The sequence below is a fragment of the Eriocheir sinensis genome, chromosome 8 (genome assembly GCF_024679095.1).
Source record: "Eriocheir sinensis breed Jianghai 21 chromosome 8, ASM2467909v1, whole genome shotgun sequence".
Taxonomy (NCBI): domain Eukaryota; kingdom Metazoa; phylum Arthropoda; class Malacostraca; order Decapoda; family Varunidae; genus Eriocheir; species Eriocheir sinensis.
The window spans coordinates 937,265-961,589 of NC_066516.1; the positions used below are offsets into that span (position 1 = coordinate 937,265).

The 24,325-nt window shown below is 45.0% G+C and overlaps 1 protein-coding gene across 13 annotated transcripts in view; it reads left to right on the plus strand.

Moving 5' to 3' along the window:
- Positions 1-24,325, plus strand: part of LOC126995363 (aryl hydrocarbon receptor nuclear translocator-like protein 1) — a 236,414-nt gene that overhangs the window by 100,677 nt on the left and 111,412 nt on the right. For 11 of the 13 annotated variants that reach the window (XR_007750210.1, XR_007750211.1, XR_007750213.1 and 8 more), the window contains one exon: positions 5,298-5,414. Coding sequence is in view for 6 of the 13 variants with exons in the window: in XM_050854843.1 (XP_050710800.1) it covers positions 5,298-5,414 (117 nt within the window). In the remaining 7 variants the exon portion in view is untranslated. Of the gene's footprint in view, positions 1-5,297; positions 5,415-6,104; positions 8,347-14,069; positions 14,835-24,325 lie in introns of those variants that run through there. The other 2 variants (XM_050854845.1, XM_050854847.1) reach the window with 2 other exon arrangements.

Sequence of the window (24,325 nt, forward strand, 5' to 3'; positions counted from 1 at the left end):
GCCAAGCAGAAACCATTATGTCAGGTGGTGACTGCATATACTCCCCTGCCACCCCTGGGGATGTTGGGCTTATAGGCCTAACGATCAGTCTGCCCATGTAGGGCTCCGTGGTGGGTGGGGGTGTAGAAGAGTGAACTCTTCAGCATAAGTATATGGCATCCAGTACTGGTCTGGTCGGAGCAGGAGAGCACCCCTGCCGCACCAAACACACCCACCCCTTTCTCTCTTTTTACAACAAAGGAGGCAGCTCAAGGGCACAAAAAAAAGGAAGCAATAATAATAAAAAAAGCCCGCTACTTGCTGCTCCTAAAAAAGAATCAGAAGAGGTGGCCGAAAGAGAGGTCAATTTCGGGAGGAGAGGTATCCTGATACCCTTCTCATGAAAGAGTTCAAGTCGTAGGCAGGAGGAAATACAGATGAAGGAAGATTGTTCCAGAGTTTAACAGCGTGAGGGATAAAAGAGTGAAGATGCTGGTTAACTCTTGCATAAGAAGTTTGGACAGTATAGGAATGAGCATGAGTAGAAAGTTGTGCGCAGCGGGGTCGCGGGAGGGGGGGAGGCATGCAGTTAGCAAGTTCAGAAGAGCAGTCAGCATGGAAATATTGATAGAAGATAGAAAGAGAGGCAACATCGCGACGGAATTTAAGAGGTAGGAGACTATCAGTAGGAGGAGGAGAGCTGATGAGACGAAGAGCCTTAGACTCTACTCTGTCCAGAAGAGCTGTGTGAGTGGAGCCTTCCCACACGTGAGATGCATACTCTATACGAGGGCGGACAAGGCCCCTGTATATGGATTGCAACTGCGCGGGGGAGAAGAACTGGCGATGATACAGAACGCCCAACCTTGAGGAAGCTGATTAAGTGAGAGAGGAGATGTGAAGTTTCCAGTTGAGATTTTGAGTAAAGGATAGACCGAAGATGTTTAGTGTTGAAGAAGGTGACAGCTGAGTGTTGTCGAAGAATAGGGGATAGGTGTTTGGAAGATTGTGTCGAGTGGATAGGTGGAGAAATTGAGTTTTTGAGGCATTGAAGGACACAAGGTTCCTTCTGCCCCAATCGGAAATGATAGCAAGGTCTGAGGTTAAGCGTTCTGCAGCCTCCAGTCTGGAGTCGTGTACTTCCTGTTGAGAGGGTCTTCTATTGAAAGAAGTTGAATAATGCGGAGTGGAGTCATCGGCATATGAGTGGACAGGACAGTTTGTTATGGAAAGAAGATCATTGATGAATAACAGGAAGAGAGTGGGTGATAGGACAGAGCCCTGTGGAACACCACTGTTGATAGGTTTAGGGGAAGAACAGTGACCGTCTACCACCGCAGAGATAGAACGTCCGGAAAGGAAACTGGAGATAAAGGAACACAGAGAGGGATAGAATCCGAAAGAGGGCAGTTTAGAAAGCAAAGACTTGTGCCAGACTCTGTTGAAGGCTTTTGATATGTCTAGCACAACAGAGAAAACCGAAACGGCTAAGAGAGGATGACCAAGAGTCAATTAAGAGAGCAAGAAGATCGCCAGTAGAACGCCCCTTGCGGAACCCATACTGGCGATCAGATAGAAGGTTTGAAGTGTAAAGGTGCTTTTGAATCTTTCGGTTAAGGATTGATTCAAAAGCTTTAGATAGACAGGAAAGTAAAGCTATAGGGTGGTAGTTTGAGGGATTGGAACGGTCACCCTTCTTAGGCACAGGCTGTATGAAGGCATACTTCCAGCAGGAAGGAAAGGTAGATGTTGATAGGCAGAGACGAAAGAGTTTGACCAGGCAGGGTGTCAGCACAGAAGCACTTTTGGGACTGCCAGGGTGGTGCAGATGAGACACAAGCTTGTCAAACCAGGCCCACGTGTGTAGGCTCTCCATGTAAATGCCTGGAACATCCTGAGCTTCTCGGATGATCAGCAACTACCCCATCTGTTAGCTGAACTCAGGAGGTTAAGAGTAGACATAGTGAGGCTCTCTTAGACAAAGAGACCTGGCAATGGAGAGGTAAGTAGTGGGGTCTATACCCACTTCTTGTGAGGCCAGAGTGATGGTACCCATCTCAAAGTAGTAGCTATAGCCATTTCACACCGACTCCAGTCCATATCTCTTACTGCCCCTACCAAGCTGTGTGAACATGAGGAGAAAGAGATTTTCTTCAACAAGTTTGACCCTATAGTTGACTAACGCCCCCACGTGCCACACTCATTGTCTTAGGTGACTTCATTGCATCTACTGGTACAGAGACAGCTGGCTATGAGTTATGTGTTGGTCCCCATGGCTCAGGCACCAGAAACATAAACAGTTCAATCCTTCTGAACTTTGCAAAGTCCAGAAGGGTGAGGATTGCTGTTTGTTGCTTCCATAGAAACAAGCCTTGCTATTGGACTTGGTATAGCAATGCTGGCAGTGTTGTAAAAGAGACCAATTTCATTCATGTTAGTGCTTGTTGGAGGATCCTCCAGAACTGTAGGGTTTTCTGGAGTGCTGACTTCTTTTCAACCAACTACAGCCTTGTTGCTGCAAAACTGAGGATATGCATCAGGTCTAAGAAAATCTCAAGATATAACCCTCCAGGGTTCTATCTTGAGAAACTGAGGGACCAGGTGTATGCTCAGGAGTATGCAGTAGCAGTCTAAAATTGGTTTTAAGCCCTTGGTACTTTGAGGGACCCTGGAGAGGTGTGGGATACCTTTAAATGTGAAACTCTCAAAACTGTTGAGGAGTGCTCTGGAGAGCATCCAAGGTCTAGGAGTGGGGTTGCCTCGAGGGAGACACTGGAGAATATAGAGGAGAAATGTGCTGCCAAGCTAGCTGGCGATGCAGAGCAATACAGGACTTTGTCACTAAGGACTAGAACCCTTCTGAGGAGGAATAAGGAGAGGTAAGTCAGAGGTCTCACTGCAGATGTCGAAGGCTGTCTAAATGCAAATGACCTTAGACCTCCCTTTCGAGCTCTGAAGAAGCTCTGCTCCAAATCCACATTTCAGATGAGTACTATCTGAATGGATGATGGGCAGACAATATCAGATGCGGATGAGTACCGAGCTCGTTGGACCAAGTATTTTGAGCAGTTGTACACAGCAAAGCCCCAAAGCAGACAGCTCCCTCTGGCTGGGTTGCAGATGGCAGTTGGTGACCCACCATTAGAAGAGACTCCACCCCTTCTTAGAGATGTGAGAGAGGCTGTGAAGCTGAAGGGTAGAAAGGCAGTTGGGGTTTGTAATTCCAGCACAGAGATGTTAAAAGCCGAGGGTGAAGCCACGATTCATGGGTTACATTTGGTAATGTCTGCCATATGGCAATTCAGTGTCATTCCTCTTGACTGGAAAAGAGGGTTGGTTGTCCTTATCTAGAAAGGGAAAGGGGACCAACAGGACTGCAAGAATTACCATGGTATTACACTGCTCAGTATACCTGGCAAGGTGCCCACTCCTCTGCTGGTGATACGAATTCAATCTCATCTGCTAAAGTTTCAGACACCTGAGCAATCCTGGTTAATTCCAGGCAAGTCAACAAGTGACTGTATCCTAGCACTTCGCATTCTTGTGGAATGTCAACGTGAGTTTTGACAGGGGCTGTTCACAGCCTATGTTGATCTCAAGAAGACTTTCAATTTAGTGCATCATGAGGTACTCTTGGACATTCTGCAGATCTGTGGGATTCTTGAAAGGATTATTGACCTAATGACTGGCCTTTACTATGGAGCTGAGAATGCTATGAAGTGTATGGGAGGCATTTCCAGCTTCTTCCCTGTTAATTCTGGAGTGAGGCAGGGGCACATCCTTGCTTCATAACTTTCCAACAGTTGCATGGACTGGGTATTAGGCAAAGTTGTTGATCAAAGTCATTGTAAGCATCTGTTGGCAACATCAAGGTCACTGACCTTGTGTTTGTTGATGATAATTTACTTTTCATGGAATCGCTGGAGGTCCTGGTGTTAGCTCTTGAAGTTCTGCATGAGGAGGCAAAGCCTCTGGGACTGAAGGTCTCCTGGCCCAAACCAAGGTTTGGTCATTTGGAGGTTTGCTGGATGATACAGCTCAGTCTGTTCATGCATGTGGTGAGGATATCGAGGTCACCAAAAGTTAAGGAGTGCATAACAATGGTGGGTGTTACCAGGAAGTCATTTGATGGATTGGCCTGACCCATGGTATTATGGACTCACTCAACAAGAGTCCTTGGCATTGTCAGTATCTATGCAGGAGGACAAAAATATAAATATTTTAAGTCACTCGTGCTTCCTGTCTTACTATATTGCTGTGAGACATAGACAATGATTAGTGACTTGGAGAAGCGTGTTGATGCCTTTGGTACCAAGTGCATTCGCAGGATCATGAGGTATTAATGGAATGACTTTGTGTCGAACCATCGACTACTTTGTGAAACTGAGTCAAGGCATGTTAGCATTCTTAGTTCATGAACACCAACTCCAGCTATATGGGCATATGGCATGCCACCCAGACATCGATCCTGCTCATAGGGTTGTTTCTATATGAGACAACCCTGAGTGGAGGAGACGAAGGGGACACTCACATAACTCATGGCTGGGGCAAGTCGATCGATCCTGCCACGAAGGACTTGAGATGGATAAGGCAACTGAGTGTGAACTTGCTCAGAGGACCAGTGGGAGTATAGGTGGTGACTGAGTGAAGCAATGCGCCCCCGTGCATACACTCCCCATTAGTTAGATAGCATCAGCACTTGGTTCCAAAAGAGCCATATCTATATCTTCTATCCTCTCAATATGACAATACCACCTCAATATACTTTCCCCTCTTGACATGAGTTTCATATTCCACACTGTTTTCACACTTACTCATTTCTTTTCCTGTCTGCTCTTCGCATTCTGTGTGTGTTCCTACATAGCATGTTCATATGCACTGCTTTCACCCTTAATCTTTCCTGATCATGCCAACTGAACCTCTTGCTTCCATGTAGCAGGGACAGTACCAAAAATCCCATGTATTATGGCTGCTTCCTCCCCAGTCTTGTTTGTCACAGTGCTGTAATTTCATTGACAACTTTCCTTTTTTAATTTGCAGTTTTATTCTACATGTCATTAAACATCTACTTCTCCTACCAGTCATGATTTCCAGGGTTTCATAATTTCTGTCCACATTGCAGTGTTTCCTATTTCTATCACCATAGCATAATAATGATGATGATAATAATAACAATAATGATAATAATAATAATAATAATAATAATAATAATAATAATAATGATAATTAATGCTAACTATAATCACTAATAGTAACTTGCTTTATATAGTAAAACTGTTAAGAAACAATGCTAAAATGATTAACAATCTATTCTCCAGGAGAAAACCCAGATGTGTTCACCTCAACAAATCTGTTGCCTCACATGGAGAGTGAGGGTGGCCATGCTTCACAATGTGATGCCAGTCTCCACCCCAACACTGGCAGCCCATGCTCAAGTGAGTTGTTATCTCAGTCTCCCAAAATTATTGAAGCATCTATTTTAAATACTGAAACACATGAGTTGAAGTATCTAGATTTTGTGGTCCTGCATTTCCCTTAATGAAGGATACCAAAAGACATTTCAAATACTCTAAACCCAGCCTAAAGTATTCTTGCTATGATGCATACTAGGCAAAGTGGCCCAAAGTTAAATTGTTAAGGAGACTAGGCCTGAGGATAAATCAAGGGAAAAATCTTACCATCTTAATTTTATTCTAAAGTAATGAAAGTCATTCACATAACAGTACTATTAAGGTACAGCAATAACAGACAATGAAATAAACATCAACATAGAAGACACCACTACTCTGACAATTATATATAATGAAATACAATTAAATCATTACACTGGAGTTATGTATATCTGAAACGAAGTTCATACATGCCACACAGTTAGTGAGTCTCCATCCTATACATACACTTTGTACCCAGTTATCAGGGTTTTAATACACATCAAAATAATCAGTCATACTATACCAATATGTAATGTCAGTAAACCAGAGAAAAGGTAAAGTTGGGTGCATATACTGCAGCTGCAGTTCTCATCTCCACCACATTAGGCCTTTGATCCTGTGGTGGGAAGAACCCATTACCCCTGGATATAGGCCAGTGTGAAGTCCAGGATTGCCACAGTTTACCTTCCCCAGGTACCCATTTATCAACCAACCCAAAAGGAAAGGTGAACAGTTGAGAGGGAGTGCCAGAAAAAGGAGAGATGGAGACGCTTCTGCTGTGGCGACCCCCTGGAGGGAAGTTCCCGTGAGGGAGCAGGGTGTCGGAGATATAGATAGATAGATCGAACAGCTGAGTGAGTTGCATGGCGACTACCCAAGCCAGGATTCGAACCCAGGCCCGCAGATTCGTAGCTAGGCATGCTAACCACTACTCCACAGAGGCGCATAACCAGAGAGGCAGTCATTAAAGAGACATAAACTACCTAAGTCATCTGGCCCTGATAACATTTTCCCATGTGTTGTAAAGGAATCTGGGGACATAATTTCTAAACCACTGACCAACATTTTTGAGGCGTTTCTTGACACTACCGTAGTACAGTAAAACCCTGCCCGTCCAGCCCCAGGGTATCCAGAAACCCTAAGTATCCTGCATAAATCTGGCTGGCCAAAGACTGAAAAAAAAAAAAAAAAAAAAAAAAATCACTGAAAAATTATGAATGTCTGACCAGCGAAAGATTTGCTGCACTTCTATCACTTCCAGAAAAGGATTGCCCTGTGTACAGTTGAGCCATTAACCACCCTGCATTGTGCAGCATTGCCAGTGGTCTATTAGTGGGTATAGGATTACCTATGTGATGGTAACAGTGAGGGCGCTGATAAGTTTTGCCAAGATGTGCTGAGCTGTTTCCTGGGGGTTAATCCTCTCTCTCTTTTCCCTAGTGTGTGTGATGGTCAGGATGGCTAATATTGGAATGTAAAATGGATTTGATCAGAAAAATTCATGAATAGCTTTTCAGTTCTTCACAGAGTGGATGCCACACATCACAAGCAGGCTTATTTTGTAATCAAAACCATCCATTAACAATGATATTTGAATTAAAAAAAATACTAGCAGCTGCATGGTTATGACAGGAGCATGCTAATGTACATTTCATGCTGTTTTGCTAGTCTCATATTTGGTTCATACTTAGCCATTTCTTAGTCGCTCAATGTTTCAAGTTCGCTGAAATGGATGTGTTAATGAACTGAGGGCCACAGGGAAGCAAAGTTGTTAACTCAGAATTTTTGAATTTAGCTTGATTGACTACCAATCATATTTTTATCTATCCTCTTTGACATGTTAAATTATTGATAACAGGTATAGCTGACTTCATCAACCCCTTGGTGCATGATAAGTTTCAATAAGTTTTTTTTCAATAACTACATCCCCCCTTCTGGCCACCTCCTGACATGTTTTCCATGCTCCAAAATATGTTTCTCAGACAACTTTCACCTGCACCAAATACTTTCATCCTTTTCAATTATATATCAGTGGCTTCATTATTGGTTGTAGCTTGACACGAGATAAAAAAAAATACAAAACAGTATGTTATAGACCCATTTAAGTAGTTTTTTTTAGTTTGTTTTTTGTTTGTGTTTTTGTAGAAAGTGTTTTGCAAGCTTTTATATAATTTAAGACGTGCAAAAATAATTACTATATCTCAATGTTTTCTTGTAATGAAGTTTAGAAGTTGATGGATGAAGCTATAGTTCCTGGTGAGCTACGCTGATGTATATTTTGACATCATACTCTCTAAACTAATTATCTTGGTAAACTTATAAATACTACATTTCCATTCGCTAAATTTTATAATAATTATTGTGATGTCCTTAGATTTTTTATACAACCATTAGTTACCGAGATAATTAATAAAAGAAAAAGATTTTACCAGATTCTGTACACCTGTCCCTCGGTATTCATGGGGTTAGGGGACACGGACCCCTGTGAATAGCGAATTTCTGTGAGTGTTTGGTGCACTCCCCCAAAGAAACTTTAGACCCACAAAAAATCACTGAGAGCAATTTTACACATGCATTTTAGACATCAGAAAGCAGCATAAAATATCACAAATAGCATTATTCATGAGCTGCACTGCATTTTATGTTGACCTCTTACAAATATGTAAGCATTGACATCTCACTTAGTTGTTGGGTCCTCAACACTGTCTCCACCATTATTTTTTTCAACTTAAGGTGCATCATATAGTACCCTCCCGAGTTTTGCGCTTAGTCCTAAATTCTTACGATCCCGACTTTCGCACATTATCACCCCGAGTTGCGTGCTGCTTTGACATGTATAGGTCACATCTACCTACCACTGGCGTCAAGCATGCTGCCTTTAAAGGTAGTGTCACACTGGCCGTTTTCCGCCAAACATTGGGGCTACGGTCAAGAGAGAGAGAGAGAGAGAGAGAGAGAGAGAGAGAGAGAGAGAGAGAGAGAGAGAGAGAGGAGAGAGAGGCTTATTAAACGATGAAGCCAGAGTTGCGGAGAGAGGGAGGGGGGGATGAGAGGAACTCCTGTCCAAGTAGTCTCAAAATACGTACCTTGGAAAAAGAAAGAAAATGAGAAGAGAGTACGGGTCGTTTTGAAGCCACAGTTGAAGGCTGCTGCCTTACGATTGGCTGACAGTTCTGAAAACACGCTTGTGATTTGCTGGGAGTCCGATGACGTCATTGCCGGCGCTCACCCTATCAGCATCCTCACTGCCTTAAGGCAGTGTCACACTGGCCGTTTTCCTCTAACTTTTCTGGGTTTGCATTACACACGGCCAAGGTCGGTTGCCCGTATTCACATCCACAACGTAAACAAAGCACTTGCCCTGTATCGACAAGGCTTCGTCTGCTAAAGTAAGGGCTGTCACGGCTTGTGCTGCTGTTACCCAAGTTATGGACTTGTTGCTGCAGTTAAATGGAAGGAAGAAGTGGTTGTGGGTGTGGCGTGCCAGAAGTTCTCATTGTCACCACTGTGCGTGCGCGGCCAACCCACCCATCTAGACTCCGACCACATAAACACGTGGATCGAGTAGCAACAAACACACACACACACGCACACACCAGACTTATCAGGAACCATGGCAGATATTTCTGACAAACAAAATTGGTTTCACCATTTCCTACAGGGGCTTCATGGTGCAGTGGTTAGCACACTCGGCTCACAACTGAGAGAGCCCGGGTTTGATTCCTGGGTGGAGTGGAAAAATTTGGGCGGCTTTTCCGATACCCTACGCCCCTGTCCACCCAGCAGTGAATGGGTACCAGGTATTAATCGGGGGTTGTGGCCCATCTCCTGGGATCTGTTCCCTTCTATTATTCTTTCCCCTTCTGTCTCTCTCCGGCATATGACCACAGATGTTGTGCCGACTAAACGAAACTTTCCAACTTTTCCAACCATTTTCTAGTGTGTTAGAACTTATTTGGTGAGTGGTTCATACAAACCAAACATATCCAATGGCAAGAAGAGAGCAGTGTTAAAGACGACTGCTCTCTTCTTGCAAAGAGCTAGGTTTGGTTCATGTGAGCCACTCACCATATACGTTCTAACACACTCAAAGAAATAGGGAAATCGTTTCTGTTTGTCAGAAACATCTGCAATGGTTCCTGATTAGTCTGGTGTGTGCTTGCGTGTGTGTATTTACCTAGTTATGAAATACAGGAAAAGAGCCGTACTAGGCTCGTGCTGTCCCATCTCCATAACACTTATTATCCAGTTTGGCTTTAAATTCATGAATCGTTTTTGCACACACAGTCTCCTTGTCAAGTCCGTTCCACGTTGTTATGCTTCTGTATGGAAAACTGTATTTCTTGATGTCTCTCCTACAGTCGCTCTTCTTCAATTTCTTACCATTGCCTCTTGTCACACTTCTGTCACGTACCACTAGGTCTTCCCTGTCCAATTTCTCCAATCCCTCTTGTATCCTGTACAATGCTATTAGGTCCCCTCTCTCTCTTCTGCTCTCCAGTGTTGTTAGTCCCAATTTCTCCAGTCTTTCTTCATGAGTATGTTCTCTCAGAGTTTCCGGTAATTTAGTCGCTGCTCTTTGTATTCTTTCCAACTTCTAATTTTTTTCTTCAATCTAGGTGACCACACTAATGCTGCATATTCCAGTCTTGGACATATCATCGATGTTATTAGTTTCTTCACCATTTCTTCATCTAAATATGTAAATGCTGCTTTTATGTTTCTAAGAAGATTGTATGTTTCCCCAGTTATCCGGTCTATATGTTTTCCAAAGGATAACTTGTCTGTTACGATCACTCCCAGATCTTTTTCTTCAGTTTTTTTTCATGATTCATTACTCAGAGAGTAGTTCCCCGATATTTGTCTACTGCTCTTACCAAACTCCATCACGCTACACTTCTCTGTATTGAATGTTGTTTCCCATTTGCGTGACCATTCGCTTATTCTATCGAGATCTTGGCTCAGGGCTACACAGTCTTCTTCATTACCCACCCTCCTCATTATTTTAGCATCATCAGCAAACATATTCATATAGCTTGTCACCCCTTCTGTCATGTCATTAATATAAGTTACAAACATAATCGGAGCCAGCACCGATCCTTGGGGGGCTCCACTCGTCACTTCCATCCAGCTTGATTTATTATTCCTGATTACTGTTCTCATTTCTCTCTTCGTCAAAAAGTCCATAATCCAATCCAATATTGAACCACCCAGACCTCCAACATGATTAAGTTTCTATATTAATCACTTGTGTGGTACCTTATCAAACGCCTTCTTTAAGTCCAGATAATCTGCCCAACCGTCTCTTTCCTGTATTATATCAATTACTCTTGAATAGAAGCTGATCAGATTAGTTACACAAGACCGTCCTCCTCTGAATCCGAATTGGCTATTTGTTAATATACTGTTTTCTTCTAAATACTCCACCCATCTGTGTTTTATAATTTTCTCACACATCTTTGCTACTACACTTGTTAATGACACTGGCCTATATAGTTCAACGGGTCATCCTTACTTCCTCCTTTAGGTATTGGGACGATGTTAGCCCTCTTCCAGTCTCTCGGTACCTTCCCTTGTGCTAGTGAGACATTAATCAAGTTGCTCAACTTTTCTTCTATTTGCTGGTTACACTCTTTTAGCACCCAATTTGATATACCACCCGGTCCTGCTGATTTCCTTGCATCCAATTCTTCCAATAATTTTCTAACTTCATCTGCTGATGTTTGTATTCTCTCCAGACCCACTCTATTCCCCGGCACTGCATCTACACCTTCAAACTCACTCTCCCTTGTGAACACTGTTTGGAAACAGTTATTCATCACTTCTACTATTTCACTTATACTATCAAAAGTTTCACCATTAACTTTAACTTTTTGAATCTCATCTCTATTTTTCAACTTCCCATTTATGAACTTATAAAACAGTTTTGGCTGGTCTTTACACTTATCTACAATATTTTTCTCAAAATTATTTTTTTCTTTTCTTACTTTGACATAAGCATTCCTCTTCCTTTTGTACTCTTTCCTTAGATCCATCCTCCTATTTTTCTCCATTTGTTCCATGCCTTCTCCTTATCCTGCTTGGCATCTACACACTTTCTATTATACCACTCTTCTCTTGATTTCTGTCCTTCTTTCATCCTTGGTACCCACTTTTCCACTCCTTCGTTGTAAATCTGTAGAAAGCCCGGTTTTCCTCCACATTTTCAGCCTCAAAAAAAGTATCCCATTGTGCTTCCTCAAAATGTTTCCCAAGTTGTTCAAAATTTGCCTTATTAAAGTTAAACCATTCTTTCCTGTAGTCCTCATTCCTGATTATTTTACCTCCTTCTCGTAATATGTACTCGATAAGTACGTGATCGCTCTTCCCTACAGGACTCTTACAGTTCATCTCCTCTATGGTATCTGGCTCCCTGGTGATTATCAAGTCCAATCTAGATGGCTCGTCTTCTCCTCTGAATCTTTTATTTTTCCTCCACCTACTGTGTGAGGACGTTATCTATAACCAATTCCAAAACCTTGTTCCCCCATGAAGCTTCACTTCCTTCTGTTGACCAGTTTTCCCATGACACTTCCTTACAATTAAAATCTCCCATTATCAGAATCTTCTCCTTCTCCTCCAGCAATCTCCTTAGGCAATCCAATGTGTCTTCCAGCTTCTTCTTGTACAATTCTTCTGTCCATGAATTGGTTTTTGGAGGGACATACACCACTACGATATTTCTGCATCCTCTCCTTTGTGGTCTTATTCCCACACTCAAGACCTCTGCTTCCCCTTCGCCATAGGTGACACCCTCCACTGTCCATTCTTTTTTCAACAATAGCATCACTCCTCCTCCTTGTTTATTTTCTCTATTTCTCATCCATACATTATATTTACCATCCCCTAAGTTAAATGCATCTATACTACCAGTCAATTTGGTTTCCATAATCCCCATAACATCTGTTTTTTCCTTACTCAGGTAATCTCCTATTTCTAACATTGACGATATTAACCCGTTCACATTAGTGTATGCCACCTTCAAGCTGTCTCCTCTTCCCTTCTGTACCACTTCCTCAGGTCCATGTCTTTCACTCTCCAGAAAAACTTCTTTTTTTCCTTTTCTGACCTTGCTTCATTCTTTTCATTGGCTTGATTCTTCAATTCTCTTATCATGTTCCTTTCCTCCACACTTCTGTCCTTTCTTACCCAGACTTCTTCTGCAGCCACTTGAGACCTAAATCTAATTTTTACTGGTCGTTGGGCTCCTTCTTCATACTTTCCAAGCCTGAATACTTCTTCAATCTCCCCTACCAGCTCATGACCTTCTTCCTGAATTGCTTCAATTACTTGCTCCACAGCCTTCCTTTCTTTCTTTTCCCTTGTATGTCTGACCGGCATGTGCTCTTCATTAATGCCCACCACTATTACAAGACTTCTTTTTTTCAGCGGAGTTCCTCACTATTTCTGTTTTTTCTTTTATCACCTTGATCACCTTTTCAGTTATAGCTTCATCCTTAGCCTTGACTTGCTCCTCCACAATTTTCTTAAAGCTAACATTCTCCTTTTCTTGTTCCTCCTTCCAGACTTTATGCGTTTTCTTGAATTCCTTGACTTTAACCTCCGCATCTTCTGCCTTTTTCTCGTTCAATGTTACCTGCTTGTGCAGGTCATTATACGCATTCTTCCAAACATCCTTCTCTGTCTTCAGAACGTCCACCTCTCTCTCCAGCATCCCCATTCTATCTCTCATATCCTTCATCTCCCTTTCCAAGTCTATGAGCCTCCTTCTCAACATACCGTCTCTGTCTCTTGGTCTCTCCATGTCATCCGTGAAGCCCTCAATCTCAAACTCTTGCCTTTTTGCTGCTTGCCTTGTCCTGACCCCTGCGGTGTAAACAATGCCAGCGGGGTTAGCAAGGCCGCCGCCCCTGCCTCCTCCTCGCTCATTTCTCGATGATGTACACTGTCAACAGCCTTTGTTTCTTCGGGACAGCATGATTGTACCCTAGCACGGCTCCCACCTTAGTAATTCACGTCCAGGATTTAATCCCATGCAGCTGTGATTCGAATTTGGAGCACGTCTGGAGATCAGCTGTGTCAGTCCGCCATCTTGTGTGTGTATGTTTGTTTGTTCCTACTCGATCCACGTGTTTATGTGGTCGGAGTCTAGATGGGTGGGTTGGCCGCGCACGCACAGTGGTGACAATGAGAACTTCTGGCACGGGAGAATCACAGGCACACCACACCCACAACCGCTTCTTCCTTCCAATTAACTGCAGCAACAAGTCCATAACTTGGGTAATGGCAGCACAAGCCGTGACAGCCCTTACTTAGGCAGACGATGCCATGTCAATAAAAGGTAAGTGCTTTGTTTACGTTGTGAATGTGGATACAGGCAACTGACCTTGGCCGTGTGTGACGCACACCCAGAAAAGTTGGAGTTGCCGGTTACCCTAGCCACCGCCAACGCAGTGGGAGGAAAAAGGCCCAGTGTGACACCACCTTACGGACAACCAACAACTCGCTCCCGGTTGGGCGTACGAGCGTTGCCCGTAGCCCCAACGGTTGGAGGAAAACGGCCAGTGTGACACCACCTTAAGGCAATGTTCCCGCTGATTGGGTGAGCATCAGCGATCATGTCATCGGACTCTCAGCGTATCACAAGTGTGTTTTCAGAACTGTCAGCCAATCATAAGGCAGCCGCCTTCAACTGCGGCTTCAAAACGACCCGTTGTCTCTTCCCATTTTCTTCCTTTTTCCAAGGTACGTATTTTAAGTTAACAAAGGGGTAAAGGGGGAAAAACAAGTCAGCTTCTCCACGGGTCGGAACATATAAGCGCTTTTTCAGTGTTTTCAATACCCCGAGTTTTGCGATCCTCGAGTTTAGCGTTATACCTTCGGAACGAAACAAGCGCAAAACTTGGGAGGGTACTGTACAATGCAAATTAATTACTAATGAATGCTTCTTTCTACAGAAATCAGGTGATAAAAATGTGAAACTGGCATAAACACTGAATCATACCTGCCATCAGCTGTTCAGCTGATTAAACATAAACAAACCCATGCCGGTGCACAGAGGGTCTGGTCAGGTACCGGTACCAATACTGGTGGGTACTGACAGGTCTTCATATTGTAGTCCCTCACACTCACTCAGTGAGTGGGTACCTCTTTGGCCAACTGGTTAAAGAGTGGCTTTCCCATCTCGCCGGTTACTGGTTTGATTCCCGGTGTCGGTAAAACCCTCTCTAGGTCTGGATTAATTTCTTGTGTGTTTTGTGAGACACAGAGGTCATGTGAAGATATATGTAGTGAAGTGGAAATCGGGCAATACAATACATACCTACATGTGCATGTATAATGACAAACCCGTAATTTTTGCAGATTTTTTTTAGAGGGGGGCTTGAGGGCATCATAGTTTCATAAAGTGCAGGAAGGGGGGCAAGAGAGGTGAGCATGCGCTTTTTTTTTTTTTTTAATAAGATCGTCGAGTGGAAGCACCCCACTCGTGCTCTCTCTCTCTCTCTCTCTCTCTCTCTCTCTCTCTCTCTCTCTCTCTCTCTCTCTCTCTCTCTCTCTCTCTCTCTCTCTCTCTCTCTCTCTCTCTGTCAATGCATTTTGAGGCTGATATAGAAAACACTGGGGGGTACTGTAGCCTCTCTTGCCCCCCATTCCTGAAATTACAGTCCTGGATGACCTGTTAGTATCATGTATACTGAATACGTACTGCACTGGCAGTACCCACTGCTATCAGTACTGAGCAGTCTGGTATCGTTACCATGTCATATACCCAGTAGTGTTAGTACCAGAACCGGTACCTGCTCAGCCTTACTTTGTGCCAACACGGGACTGTTTATATTTAACAGTTGAACAGCTGCATGCAGATATGATCCAATGCTTATAGACATTTCATATGTTTATTATTTGATTATTTTAGAAAGAAGCATTCATTTGTAAGCAGGGCCCATATACATAAATCTTGTTACCACTAGCAAACAGCTGTTAAGACTAATATATTCCTGTTAGCCTTAACTTTTTCTGTTAACACTTAGAGTACGGGTGGCGATATATTTCTCTGGATGCTGTGCATGGGGAAAATTTTGACAATTTAAAAGAGGTGGAAATGGTGTCTTTCTTCTTTGCAATAATTGTATATTCATCTAGTATATATGGTGGTGTAATAAAACTTCTCTCCTAATAATAATATAAAAGTTATGACAGCCAAAAATATTGCCCATTTTCTCGTGGCCGTGACACGTCGAGTGGAAGCACCCCACTCGCGCTCTCTCTCTCTCTCTCTCTCTCTCTCTCTCTCTCTCTCTCTCTCTCTCTCTCTCTTTCGCCTTGCCCCTCCCTCCTCTGTCAATGTCACTACCATAGCAGTCATCAGAGTCACTGTCACTTTGATTCGCCCGCGCTCTACTTCCGCCCGGAGCAGAGGAACTGCTTGGCGCGTCACGAGACATGCCAGATGTATTCCGAACAAAAGTGGAAAATGATCTGTGGCCTTCGGTAGGCTGCGCACTGGAGACAAATGAGAGTGTGTACGGATGCCAGATGCCTCCACCATTCTTCTGAGTCAAGAACTGATGGTATATTTGAAACATAGGGAGCGTAGAGTGTGATGAGTGTGATATACAATCGCCGTAATCTAAGGGTTAAGCGCTAACAGATAGTCACAAAGCTTGTTGAGGCCTTAACAGCACTGTTAGGGTAACAGCAGCAGGGAGCAATTTTACCATTCAGCAAACAGATGTTTGCAGGATGGCTTATGTTCTCATTGTAACTCCTCCTTTATTTGTTGACCATTTTTCTTCATCCAAAAAGCATTTTAATCAGGAAAGATAGAAGATTAAGGCTTGCGTGGATACATATGTTTCAAATATACCGCCAGTTCTTGACTCAGAAGAATGGTGGAGGCATCTGGCATCCGTACACACTCTCATTTGTCTCCAGCGCGCAGCCTACCGAAGGCCACAGATCATTTTCTACTTTTTTTCGGAATACATCTGGCATGTCTCGTGACGCGCCAAGCGGTTCCTCCGCTCCAGGCGGAAGTAGAGTGCGGGCGAATCAAAGTGACAGTGACTGTGATGACTGCTATGGTAGTGACAATGACAGAGGAGGGAGGGGCAAGGTGAGAGAGAGAGAGAGAGAGAGTGGGGTGCTTCCACTCGACGGGTCACAGCCACGAGAAAATGCGCAATATTTTTGGCTGTCATAACTTTTATATTATTATTTTATATTATTGTTGAATTTACAAAAAAAATTATGAGATAGTTCCTCGTGGATAGATACAATATGTTAGTGAATGCTAAAACATTTCCCATTTTCTTCTGTAGCAGTGCAAGAGAAAGTTGAAGTTTCATGAGAGACAAAAGAATACCTAAGATAAAAACAAGGGGAAAACATCTAATGCAGCCAGAAATTCCATGGAAACTCATGACAGGACTCAGGTGGTGAACATTTTTATTTTATTTTATTTTTTTATTAATATTGACATTGAAAGCAACAGATTAACCCTCTCACGCACAGTAAATTTCCAATAAGTTTCTCTTTCATTCACCATGCATTTCTCAGGCCTGACCGGCCCTTTTTTTGCCGCCGCGATACTCTACATTCCCGGACGTATTTTACCCTCGCAGATATATCATACCCCAATAAATTTGGTATCAGTGGCTTCATAAAGACTTGTCCTTGAACATGCGCAAATAAAGATAGAGGAAAATATATATATAAACAATAGAAACTCATTTCAAGTCTCCATATAGTGTTGTAGACATTAAATCATAAGTATCAACTCTTCCCCATTCGCTATCTCGAAATTTTGTGGGCCAATTTTTTAGCCAAATAAATGTTTCAAAGCGGAATTTAGTGAGGATTCTTATGGTATCCTCAAAATCCTCATACGCCTATTAGTTCCTGAGTTGCACCAAGAAAACTCTATTTTTTTCCTCTGCCGTCAGAGTAGGCTGACAACTAAAAATCGCTCCACACTCCTCATCTACGCTCCTTAGAAAGGTTGCCATATGTTACCATTAAGAAACTTATCCCAACAGATGACACTCCAAATTTGACGCACTTCCACCGAAAACAATTTTTAATAAATTTTTTAAACTTTTATGACGTGTTTCGCGTCACCGTGCACCAGGACCTTTTACCCTTGATGACGCGAAACATGTCATCGTGCGCGAGAGGGTTAATGCATATAAACACTTGAGATTGTCGAGAGTATAGTACAGTTGGTGCCCGTGAGCCGAAACTTAACAAATAGCTGTTTGCTAGCTAACAGTTGCCAAGTTCTGCTTGTGTATACCTGTTAGCATCTTACTGCTAACTAACAGAAATTGTTAAGGCTAACAGAAAAGGTTTATGTATATGAGCCCAGGCTTGTAATTTTGGCAGATTTCTGGGGAGGGTTAGAAGGCATCATTGTTTCATGAGGTGTGGGGGGGAGGGGGGGGGAGCGAAGCAAGCATGCGCAGTTTTTGGAATTTTTTTGAAAAGTAAGCACTTAAGGGGCATTTTGAGGCCAATCTAGAAAACATTGGGGAGGCTATAGCCCCCCTTGCCCCTCACAAAATTACTGCCCTGGACTAAATAGGGTTGCCACCCATTCCTTAAAATACGGATTTCTTCCATATTGGAGTGAAATGTTGCGTTCAGTTTTGAGCCAGTACGGAACGCAATTTGTTCCGTATTTGGCTGTCTGAATACTAACCAACTAATGGGGAGCATACACCCGAGGAAGCACGTTGCTTCACTCACTTGCTGTCCATACTCCTGGCAGTCCTCCTGAGACTAGGGTTGCCAACTTGATGAGTGTGTTCCAACAATATTGTACGAGCCTCTTCTCGCCCCACAGCATTGCCAATTCAGTGGGTTTTCCACTAAATTTGGGGGAAAATCATATCAGCCTAGCGTGGGAAATCTACGGATGAGTAACTGGCGGATGTTGTTGTTCAATATAGCGGCAGTTTTGCATAGCTTCACCTATCACTTGACTGATTTTTTTACCAAATAGTTGTAAATTTTGCAGTTGGCAATACTACCCTGCCAGCACCCCATCAAGATCTACTCAGTTGCCTCAATATGGCTGGCCGTCGCGCACACACAGACATAAGTGTTCACAGGAAACATCCCTGAATGTGCCTGTATGTTCACAGGAGAGGCATACATAACCGAATCTTATAGATCTGGGCCTCCTCTTTTCAATGGTGTTTTTGTTTTTAGTTGTGATGAATAGTTTTTGAGATACAACAGTTAAAAGAGACCCTCCCATCAGGTTGCCAGAGTGCGCCTGGGGGAATCGTTGCCTCCCTCACCACGTGCAATGAAAGGGTTAAAATACGGAACTCCATTTGTTCCGTATTTGGCACAACCGAGAGATTCCGGGTTCGATTCCCAGGTGGAGTGGAAAAATTTGGGCGGCTTTTCCGATACCCTATGCCCCTGTCCACCCAGCAGTGAATAGGTACCAGGTATTAATCGGGGGTTGTGTCCCGTCTCCTGGGATCTGTTCCCTTCTCCTATAATTCCTTCCCCTTCTGTCTCTCTCTGGCATATGACCACAGATGTTGTGCCGACTAAACAAAACTTTCCAACTTTCCGTATTTGGCTGTCTGAATGGTTAAGCAGATAAAATTCAGTATTTTTAAACTGTAGTGAGCCCATTTTTCAGTGAACCACAAAACCAGCCCATAAAATTATGTTTGTCAAGGGTTGTCCTGAAATACCATAAGTGTAAAATACGCATCATAACATCCCTCCCCCCTTCCTCCTGCCTTCACGAGCAGCGGGTAACGGCTGTCAGTCATGGCAGGCTTGAGAAATTTTAGGGTTGCCACCCGCTCCTTAAAATATGGATTCGTTCTGTATTGGAGAATGGGATGTTGTACCCTAACTGAGACTATTCCCATTGTTTTCCGCTTTGGGCATTCTCGTCTTGCTAAGCCTCAGCCACTTGAACTCAGCTGGAAGATAGGGTAGTCGCTGATCACCCAAGAGGATCTGGACGTTCCAGGCACCCAAACGGAGAGCCCACCGGAGATTAACCCTGGACCTGGCTCAACAAGCTCATATCTTGTCTGCACCACCCTGGCGGTCCCCAAGAGAAGGGAGTGGGTGTGTTCAGGGCTGGGAAACTCCTGCCCTGACCAGACCTGTCAACAGTACTGAATGCTATATATTCATTGTGGGAGATTCGGTCTCCTGCGCCCCCACCCACCACGAAGCCCTACAAGGGGAGGCTGAGCATTGGGCCTATAAACCCAATGGCCCCAGAGGTAGCAAAAGAGTATACGTGGCCACCACCTGACACAGTGATGGCCGCTTGGCTCACGGTCACGCAGACTAGCTGATTAACCTATCTGAGCCAGGAGAGGCTGCCCATCCTGGCCGGAATAAGAGATCAAAGAGGTGTGTTGCTAGCTGCGGCACATGACTATGACATAGCTCAACGTCCAGGACTCCCGTCTCCCAGACTAAGGCCCGGTTCACATGAACGTTTTTTTTTCCCGCGCAGTTTAGAAATCAATGAAGTTCAATGAGGCCCTTCACATGCTGGCCGCGTGGCTTAATTCCCACGCGGCAATGATTTACTGGCTGCGTGCACTGCCAACACGCACAGTGCCAGGCGGTTCAGAATACTCTAGAAGTCTATGGAGCCCTTCAGACGGGAGGTTTTTCCTCAAGTGGCAGTCGTGGTTAATCTGTGGCAGAGGTTCAGTTTGCTCACAAGTTCTTCAAATGTAAATGACATGCGAAAATAATTGAAAAACTTTTCTTTATCAGCTTTCAGGTCAGAGTGTAATGTGTAGAATGCTCCTAGAAGGAGCCTAGAGCTGTTTATTGGGTGGGTCCACCATTTACGTAGTCTTTTCTTTATTAACATCATTATATACACATATATCACTCTTCTTTACATCCTCCATCTCGAGCAAACTCTGACAAACTGACAAGTATTCTTTGCACTGCTGCAGATGAACCGTGCGGGAGAAAAACGCTCATGTGAAGACATGCCTCTTAGACACCCACCCGCGCGGCCATACTACTGCGCAGGAAATAAACTTGTGTGAAGGCGGCCTTACAGGGATGCCACACACGGCAAACGTGGGAGGACTAGGGTTAAGGGCGCACCAAAGGAAAGAAGAATTAATAAGAAAGAAGTAAAGAAGGTTGCAACTTGGGGTGGTTGAGTGCACTGTGTTACTCATCCAAATAAGCCTGCCCCTATCATGTCTGAATGGTCAAGCAGATAAAATTCGGCATTTTAAAATTGTAGTGAGTGCATTTTTTGGTCAGTCACAAAACCAGTCCATAGAATTATGTATTTGTCAAGGGTCATCCTAAAATACGTGTTAAGTATGCAACGGAATGTCCCTCCCACCTTCCTCCTGCCTCCACCACCAGTGGGCAGTGGCTGTCAGTCAGTGCAGGCTAAAGAAATTTGGGTTGCCACCCATTCCTTAAAATATGAATTTGTTTCGTATTGGAGAGTGAGATATTGCATACCTTACTTTACTGGCGGGAGTAACTATGACTATGAGACAAGTTGTTAAGGAGGTCTCCTCCCTGTGGGCCCACTGGGCACTATCGTTGGGTGTTCCCGCCGCATCCTTCATTGCCCAGGCTGCAACCATGACAATAGTGGCGAAGTATCTCCATTCTGATCCGTTGATGCTCGGACCAGCTTGAACTAGCGGACTACAAACAAGTTTTTTTCAAGTGCCCAGCTTGCCTATCTAGCATGCTCCGTGGTCTAGTGGTCAGCGTGCCTGGCTTATACTCCGTGGGCCCAATTTCGAATCCCAGCCCAGGCAGGCGGCGTGCAGCTCACCCAGCTGTTCATCCTCCCTCTTGGGCTGGTCGATAAATGGGTACCTGGGGAAACCTGGGGAAGGTAAACTGTGGTAACATGGATGTCACACTGGCCCTGTGTCCTGGGGTAATGGGCTCCCTCCCACCATAGGCTCAAGGGCCAATGTTACGGAGATGAGCACCGAGGCCACGCGCTACTACAGCATATGCCCCCAACTTTACCTTTACTTACCTTTTGACCAGGGGTGAAAGTAAGATTAGATTCTTGCCAGTACTGTCTTCAAAAGCATACCCCTGCATACCGGCTGTAGATGGCTGTATATCGCTTCCTGGTACGGCGTACCACTGTGCACACGACACTGGCTGCCACTCGCCTCGTCCAGAACCCATGAAAAACTGAGATCGCGAGCCACTCAGGCAGTGCTGTCAACTCTGACAGATGAAAATGCTCGAGATTGGGTATCTAAATCCGCTAAAAATCTGCCAAATATAATGAGCTACTTTGCAATCCGAGCGTTTCATGTTTAAAAACAAATTCTATCGCCTGGTAGGTAGCCAGGGGTGAAAGCAGTGTCTTCAAAAGCATACCCCTGCGTACTGGCTGTAGGCGGCTGTGTATCTCTTACTGGTACGGCGTACCACTGCGTACCGGCTTACTTTCACCCCTGCTTTTGACTCAGTGGGCCACCCTGCCATGGTTGGTGCTGCTAGGGAGTGAAGACTAGGGGAGCAATTCGTAAATTACACTGTGAATGTATACGATAAGGCATCTACACGCCTGGATGACAACACCAGGGTGGGCATCGAGAGAGGTGTCATGCAGGGCGACCCAATGTCGTCCTTGCTGTTCAACCTCACACTGGACCAGGCCCTGTCTGCCCTACCCCAGAACATTGGAGTAGAGCTGGATGGCCGTGCTCATGGCTACCTGGCTTTTGCTGACGATGTGGTGCTACTGGCCTCCACCAGAATAGGCTTAGAAGCTAGCCTGTGTGCGTTAATATCTGCCGCGGCTGCTTTGGGCCTCAAGGTGGGGCCCTCCAATTGCGCCTCCATGGGGGTAGTGGCGGATGGGAAGAAGAAAACCTGGTTCCAGGACAAAATCAGGCTCCAAGCTGGGGGCGGTGAGATCCGGCCCTTAGCCCTGGGCGACTTTTACAAGTACCTGGGGTCACGAGTGGGCGCCATATGGGTGAGCGGTCCATCCCACTTGTTGGACCAGCTCATCAAAAAGCTGGGGCGACTCCAACGAGCCCCTGCCAAACCCCAGCAGAAGCTTTGGGGCCTCACCAGCATCATCCTCCCTTAGATGTTGTACCCTCTGTTACACTCAAGGGCAAACAAGTTTTTTTTAAAAAGGATGGATGTGGAGACTCGGAAATTTGTCTGAGTCGCCCTCCATCTGCCATGGGATACCCCGTTGGGGTATTTTCACATGGCCAGTGTGGATGGCGGTCTTGGAGTATCAGCTGTCGAGTCTCGCATCCCCCGATTAAAATCAGACTTTTTAGCCCGCCTCAGGCTGTCTCACGACACTGCGGTAAGGGTTGTGGCAGAAGGAAGACATCCACTCGATGATGCCTCTACTCCATCTGAGAGGAAGAAAGGAGGCACTGGTGTGAGAACCTCTATGGTTCAGTTGATGGTCTGGGGCTGTAGGGAGCCTCATTAACACCTATCTCTGCAGCCTTCCTGGATGGGTCTGCCCTGATGAAGGGCAGGGCCTTTTCGAAGGCTGTAAGACTTTGTGGAGCCTTACTGCTGACGAAGTCCTGCTCAGCTAGGGGCAGGCTAGAGCCTGATGTCACATGCGATCTCTGCTTCGGCCGAAGGGTTGAGTCCCTTGTACACATTCTCCAACAGTGTCCGGCTGTTGCAGGGGTCAGAACTCTACGCCACAATAACATCCTAGATGGCGCCGTCCAGGTCCTCCAGCAGGCCGGGTACCTGGTGCTAAAAGAGCACCCCATCCCAGTTCCAGCGGGATTAAGGTACCCGGACATTGTATGCTGAAGGGGGAACAGCTCGTGGGTCATAGACGTACAGGTTGTTTCTGACAGCGCTGCCACGGACCTGCACGCGGCCCATGATCGGAAAGTGTTCTATTACAACATGGCGGTGGTGAGAGGAGCTGTACAGGAAAGGTCTGGTAGTCCCCCCATAGTCAGTTCGCTCACACTGTTGTGGCGGGAGGTGGTGGCCCTGGCCTCACAGAACACCTGGGTGGACATGGGGCTACCAAAAGCTGCACTCAAGCTTCCAGTAGTCTGGGCCCTTGAAGGCAGGGTCCAGATGTACCAGACCTATAGACATACAGCAGGTGCACCGGTGGCGAGGGGCACGCCATGAAAAGGGGTCGCGCCCAGTGCGGAGCATGTGTTGAGAAGTGATGGTTAAGATCTGTGTGTACTAGTCATGGATAAGACCAGTATGAGATGAGTGATTGTTCCATGTGGCACTGAAAAGCTAATCTGTTCACCACCACCCCTCGCAGGGAGGCCGCCCTAATGTGTGTGTGTGTGGTGGAGGGTGTGTGCTTGTTGGTGCTGGGTTGAAGGTGGTGGTTGTAAATACTGTTAACTGTTCATGTGTGCTGATGGTTTGTGACGTGGAGTTGGATATTTGTAAAATTATAAGGGCGGTTTGAAATGACGAGGGGTGGCATTATTTAACAATAGGGGGGGCTATGACCCCCCCCTATTTCAAATACAGGTGGTCATTCAATGACAACCCTACTGGTAAGTATATTGCATTTTTTTTTTTTTTTTTTTTTTTTTACGTTGTTGCCTATTGCGCCGGTAGGCATCTTCCTGGTCGGCCCAAGGCTTCTTCCAGGTGGGGCCTGATGGTCGGCCCAGCCCGTTCTGGCGCAGGCGAGTGTTTATAGTGGCGCCATCTTGCATTGGCTCATGCTGCCCCCCGGAACTCGTTCTTGATTCGCTTGGACGGCTTCCTCTAGAGTCCGGGTTGATGGGTGGTCTTCAGGACAGCATGTAGGTAGTTTTAAGCCACTCGGCGGTGACTGAAAAATCTGAGTGGTAGCGTGAGGATTCGAACCCGCGTCGTCCATCACGCGGCAAATGTGGGTCCAGTACGCTATCACTTCGGCCACCACC